Consider the following 6,237-nt stretch of genomic DNA (forward strand, 5'->3'; position numbering starts at 1 on the left):
CACAAATAGAGTTCATCCTAGGTCTTTATGGCACCCTGTTGGGCAATTTCAAGAACATTAGGCTATGTTGATAAGTTTGTTTTAAAGGTGAACTTATGTCATTTTTTTAAGTATTAAAAGAAGTTTACTTAGGTCGTGGGCTGAACCATTACAACTCACTACACACTCATGATGAAAAGCACTTTGAAGACATTCAGCAACAGTGAGCGCTCTCTTGTGGACAATACATAAATACAGCCATTTTAGTTTGCTGACTTCAGATTTTGGCTGCCACTCAAATTATTATGCTATGGATTTCATTACTAAACTCTGTCATAATGTGAAAGCAAAGTACGTGGATGAATATATTCAGCCTTAGTGACAGCTTTATGTATGTTTGATTAAATATTATAAGGTTTGTTTTTCTAATTTTACATATTACACCTTTAAATTTGTAGCAAAGTGATCCAGCACACTATTAACAACTGTAATAAACTCTCTCTCTCTCTCTCTCTTTTTTTTTTTTTTTAAAAAAGGCCTGTATTTATTATAATTTATGGCCACCTGCTGCCATCTGGCTTGCTGACAGATAGCTGAGATGTAATCATTCAGCCAAACCATTAATCTGCCCAATGAAGGTTACTTGATATACTGAGCAAGAGGGTAGAGCACATTTATGTGGTCCCCTACACTTCTGAGGACGTGCATGTGGACACACTGTGCAACCTTGTGAGCTTTACAGACACATGAATACAAATGCACATATGCTCTTTGCAATGTCTTTTTTTACAAAACTACAGCAGGTACAGTGCAGACAGGTCACAAGTTTGAGGACTCTGAATTACCTTGGCAGATACAAGTATGACATATGTTTGTGGCAATAAAGGGAGAAAGTTACCCAACCCTCTCAGCACCCTACATGTTGCAGGTAGATCATGTTATGTTAGAAGCACCTATTATAGACCCTGAAAACCCAATTTCCAATCAGCATCTGACTGTGAACAGTGAGATTTTACATGAACACTTTGCCAAAGTTTGATTCAGTTATTTCACATGAAGAACTTTCTGTATGTTTTGTGCTAACGGATCCTTTCTCAGGCAGTTTTAGTGGGTGGGACCCAGGTGGGAAAATGGTGGGTGATGTCCCTTATTTCTATGCACCAATCAGGATTTAGTAATATTTCACTCAAACTGTGTTGACAGTTTTAGGGCTGTTTTGTCATCCTTATCTTGCCGACGAGCTGAGTTTTTGTGTTAAAATCTTGATGAATAATATATTTTTTCAAACTTTCACTTTACTTCTTCTACATTTAGTAGTAATTTAAGCCAAATGTTTGAAAGTTTGAAACCAAGTAGCCTGGTCAGGGGCTTTAAAACCATAATAATGTGATAAACATTTCCTCACATTTGTAATTTATAAAAGCTGCTAAGCTGGAAATGTTTTCCCATAATATCTTAAGTTCTAATTTTCCTAACTTGTATAAATGTGGTCAAATGCCCCACAAATCACAAGGAATATCCTCTGAACATATTGCATATAGGGAGGATAGCATCATGTAATTTTGTAAGGTTGCGTCATTATCTTACATTCCCCCTACAATTAGTCCAGCTGTGGAGGGAATCACTCAAGTTGTTGCTCCAATGCATTGTATTGTGGTTACACAAACAAAACACACACGTACACACGCAGTGCGGGCTACAGTGCAAGCAATCACTACCTCGTAATGTTTGCTGACTGTGTGGTCATTGAAGGAACTTATGTGCAATCCGCGCAACTCTAACAGAATTTATGCACTTAATGTAGTTTATTTAAAGCTGGAATGCAACGCGAGCATCCTGTCTGGAGTAGCACTTCCCCTTTAACTCGGCAGCTGTCGTCACTGCAGGGTGACTCGTATATTTTGCGACAGGACGTAGAAGCACCGGCTCGCCGTCGCTGGCTCATCTCCGCTGGCATAAAACAGCTCATCGCGGGGAGAAAAAAAAAAAGGAAAACAAATCCTGTGTGTTTATGTTACAGCCAACTGTTTATAATGTGATACAATGCACCAGCCGTCTGAGCATCAAACACCAGTCGTCTTTTTTTATAGAGGAGGAAGGCGTCGTAGTGTTGCATGTAAGATTACCATTGGTTCTGCACGATCACTTATTTCCAGACCAGAATATGCATGATAAAGATCCTTTTTTGGATCGGAGACTGTGTGCTAGCTATGATGAAGTCATGCAAACATAATCAGTGGCTTTATGCTCAGACATGGGTTTAAACCCATTACTTGAAATGTATCTATTGTTTGCAGCTGGAGAAGATGAAGTATGCACAGGCCTGTATTTCTTGTGATAGGTTTGCATCACTGTGTGCATGTACATTTTGACAATGTGTGGGAAAAAACATAAAGTAACAAATGTGATTTCTTCACAGAACCTTGTTGCATTTGAAGGGGAAAACCTTGCTGACGGCACTACCAGCTGCCACATCTCATCCCTGTGCTCCTATGAGAGCCAATCTTAGCTCCACAACCAAATGAAGCTAACTGCCTCCCTGGAAGCTGCTCTCACAGAGGACTCCACTTGTTACTGGGACTCCTGTTCACTGTGCTGGGCTCCAGTAGCCCACCCATGCCTGTGATCCCCATCCCACGGCGGGTGCGCAGCTTCCATGGCCCCCACACCACCTGCATGCACTCGGCCTGTGGGTCGACACACGCTTCCAAGCTAGTGCGCACCAAGTACAATAACTTTGACCTCTACTTGCGCTCACGCTGCATGTACAGCTTCCTCCGTTTCCTCCTGTACTTTGGCTGCAGTCTGCTGACCTCTCTGCTCTGGGTGGCGCTCTCTGCTCTCTTCTTCCTGCAGTACGTCAGCGTGCGCGTGCTCCTGAGGCTGCAGTACAAGCTGTCTGTCATTCTGCTTTTGTTAGGGCACCGGCGCCTGGACTTTGGGGTGGTCAATGACCTGATCATCTACAGCATGCAAATCACCATGTTTCTGGTGGGGGGGCTTGGCTGGTGCTTTATGGTGTTTGTGGACATGTAGCTGCGATGTGTGCAACATGGGAAATGTAGTGTACGATGTGGATGCTTCACACTGTAACTTCAGCATTGTGTGGTTTTATGGGACAACACACACCTTTAACATGTCCTGCAGGACTGCTGTGTATCACCCAGCTCTAGTCAAAATGACCCTTTTGACATCAACTCATAAAACCTTATTGGTTTAGTTTCAGAAATGATAGAATCCAATAAGAATCAGATCTATGACATTTCTATTGTACTACATTTCTACTGTATTTTCATGCCATTTGTAAACTGTTTTCAGGGCATCTTGACTAGAAAAACTTTTATTTACTATTAAGAAAAACGTGAATGTCAGAGTCAATGTTGCACGGAAAAGTGACTTAATATATGACTGATGTGCATCCAGGCTGTGTGATGCAAGGCAGTCGAGTGCCATAAAACTAGTTGGGCCCTAAAAGCAAAAGTGTACAATGATTCCCGGGTTGAAATTACAGATGATGTTGTGTGTAAACACAATACCATGTAAATATACATATACCACAGAGATGAAGCTAATATACATTAACGTATGGTGGATGAAGTGACCATAACAAGTGAAGTTGTCAACAGCAGTGTGTATAATGTCGTTTTGTGGAATGGCTGGGGCAGAACAGAGGAAAGAGAAGTGACAAACATAAACTTTTTTGTAAAGTTATTTAATAAATTTTCTGTTGATGAAATGTTTTTTGTGCTTTAAACTGCATGGTCAAGTGAATGTGTTTACTGTGTTGTCTAACACCCATGATGGCATGCCTCGAGCTGTGTCATAAGAGTGTGTGACAGTTCAAATTGAGAACGGCTTTGGGTCAAGTGTTCCATCAGTCGCTCTTCACATGGTTTCAGAGCTGATCTGACAGACTTCTCTGTTTAGCTTCCCCCAGCACACAAACACCAACCACATCTAGATCCCGCTGTTTCTGCCAAGCATAACAATGGAAATGGCTGTGTCCCAATCACCTTATATAGCCTCATTTTCACATAGCGTGAAGTATGCTTACAGGAACTAATGAGGGCACAACATGTTGAAGCATTTTAATACTTAAACTGGTATAAATGTACATATTTGACATGATATTTTATGTAATGTGCAAGCATCAGCTTAGATTTCAATGTTTATCTATCACAAGCACAGGAGAGCAAAGCAAAAGAGGCTGGAAATTACCAGAAGGCCATCTTTAGATATGAACTTTCGACACAGTGGCTGGTGGCCTGACTAAGACATGCTTGAGACTGGTATGGCCTCAGGCTGTAAATGGATAATCAGGGGGCAACAATAAGCTTTTGTTCTGAGGATCAACACATCATATGCCTCGTACTCTGAGCCCGGGCCGATCTGACAGCCCAGTTACGCCAGAGGAGAAGTAGAGAACATGAGTTGTCTTGTGGTGTTTGGCATAGAGCTGTACTGTAGGTGAGCTTGATGAGTAAGTCATTGCCTACTCATTTTCATTTCTTCTTTTTGGTTCAAAAACTGAAGTTGTTTGCTAAGTCTGAATGACTTGCAAGATTTTTTTTTCTTTTTTTTTTGTTCTTTTTGTGAACTTCATTCATCTCATTGTTACAGATCGATGAAAGTGAAGTTTTGACCTGCTATATTCTTACTAGACCACAGAGTATTGAAGCTAACAAAATCAACTGCCATTTTATTAGGCTACAGTTACAGCTTTTACTGGTTTAGTTGAACAATGAACTATAATGAAAAAATCTTTAATTTCATTGCAAACATTATTGAGGACATAACTGTACTAGTGGCATATGCCTAAGTACAATAAGATCATTATAAACTCACTCTTGAATACCACAGACACATGATAGTCCCTACAGGAATATTACAGTGCTACCATACACTTTTTAAAATAGCAAGAGGCACAATAAGCATACTGTATACTATTAAATCATCAACCCAATGAAAGCCTATATAGAATTATCAAAGGACTTAGTGTACCGAGTTAAGTCTCATCATGGAACAAGTAAGTATTGATCCTTTAATGAAACTGGGTATCTCACAAAAGTACTTTCACACACTGACAGGTCAGAAGAAACACAAGAAGTTACAAATGAAAAGTAATGAGAGAAGAGATAAACAGCAATGTCAGATGTGATAATAAGAACAGTACAGCAAATTAGGATGTGGCCTATGCAGTTAAACTTATAAAGGTGGAGATTGCAAGTGACTAAATACATTAAAGTTCTTTGTAATGGTAAATAATACAGTATTTCCAGTATAATTGTAAGCAAATACACTTTTTCTGATGGGCCTTCACTAGTTGCTTGTTCGGAATAAGATCTTACTTGTAAAACAGATAATTAGATAATCATGTGTGAAGGACCGCTTACAACAGTGATTCCCAACCTCATTAATGTTAAGAGGTTAAATATGAGGGGTCAAGGATGATTAAGGAGTTGGGGGGGGGCTCCATAAATCTATGTAATTTCTCTTGCGTTTTCTTTTTACTTGTTAAGTGCTAGGTGTGTTGTTTTTTGTTTTTGTTTTTTTTGTTTTTTTAACTATGTGGGCCTCTAAAAGATAATAAAATTAACAAGTGAGTAAAAAATATTTTACCTGCTTGAACAGCTCAGACTTTGACAAGAGCTTAATTTTGGTTTAAAGGGTCATGAGTAAAGGAAAAAAGACAGAAACCTTTAAAACATCAAAATGCAAGTGAAAAAGGCAATACAAAAGGCAATATAAAAGTCCACAAAAAAATCAAGTCAAGCAAACCCCCAAACTATCACAGGTTACCTTGATAAGGCCAATCATAAACTATACAGTAAGTGTACAAATGTATGTAGGATAATATGAAAAATGGTTTTATATGGCGTCCTGTAGAGTGAGTTAGCAGAAAGATATTCTGCCACCATGAAGTTTGCAAGCCCTGCAGTAATATTGCATGTCTGCAGTAAAGAAAAGTTGACTTGAGGTCACGCCGCCAGCAGTTGGCGCTTATAATTTAGCAGAACAGCACACATGCGCATCATGTAGCCTGAGCTGTCATCACATACGGACACGTGAGGTAACCACGCATGTACATTTTCTTTAGGAACACAACCAGGCACCTCTGTCCTCCTTGTAGCCCAAAATACGCTCCGATATGTTGCCTTTTCAAGTAAGACATCACACACAGTGTTTGTCGCAGGGTAATTCGCCCGCTGGGTTTAGTTATGTAGGCTACCCACACTGGAGTAGTCTATACCTTTAAGC

General features: G+C 39.9%; 1 protein-coding gene across 1 annotated transcript; it reads left to right on the top strand.

Moving 5' to 3' along the window:
• Positions 1-1,897: 1,897 nt before the first annotated feature.
• On the top strand, positions 1,898-3,690 carry tmem250 (transmembrane protein 250). Its single transcript, XM_022768073.1, has 2 exons — positions 1,898-2,095; positions 2,399-3,690. The coding sequence occupies exon 2, from the start codon at positions 2,596-2,598 to the stop codon at positions 3,013-3,015; it is 420 nt and encodes a 139-aa protein (XP_022623794.1). The 5' UTR covers positions 1,898-2,095; positions 2,399-2,595; the 3' UTR covers positions 3,016-3,690.
• Positions 3,691-6,237: the final 2,547 nt, after the last annotated feature.

Source organism: Seriola dumerili, unplaced genomic scaffold, assembly GCF_002260705.1.
Source record: "Seriola dumerili isolate Sdu_G_001 unplaced genomic scaffold, Sdu_1.0 BDQW01001389.1, whole genome shotgun sequence".
Classification (NCBI taxonomy): Eukaryota; Metazoa; Chordata; class Actinopteri; order Carangiformes; family Carangidae; genus Seriola; species Seriola dumerili.

Coding starts and splice junctions, on each gene's coding strand:
- tmem250 (XM_022768073.1), top strand. CDS start 2,596: ATGCCTGTGATCCCCATCCCACGGCGGGTGCGCAGCTTCCATGGCCCC.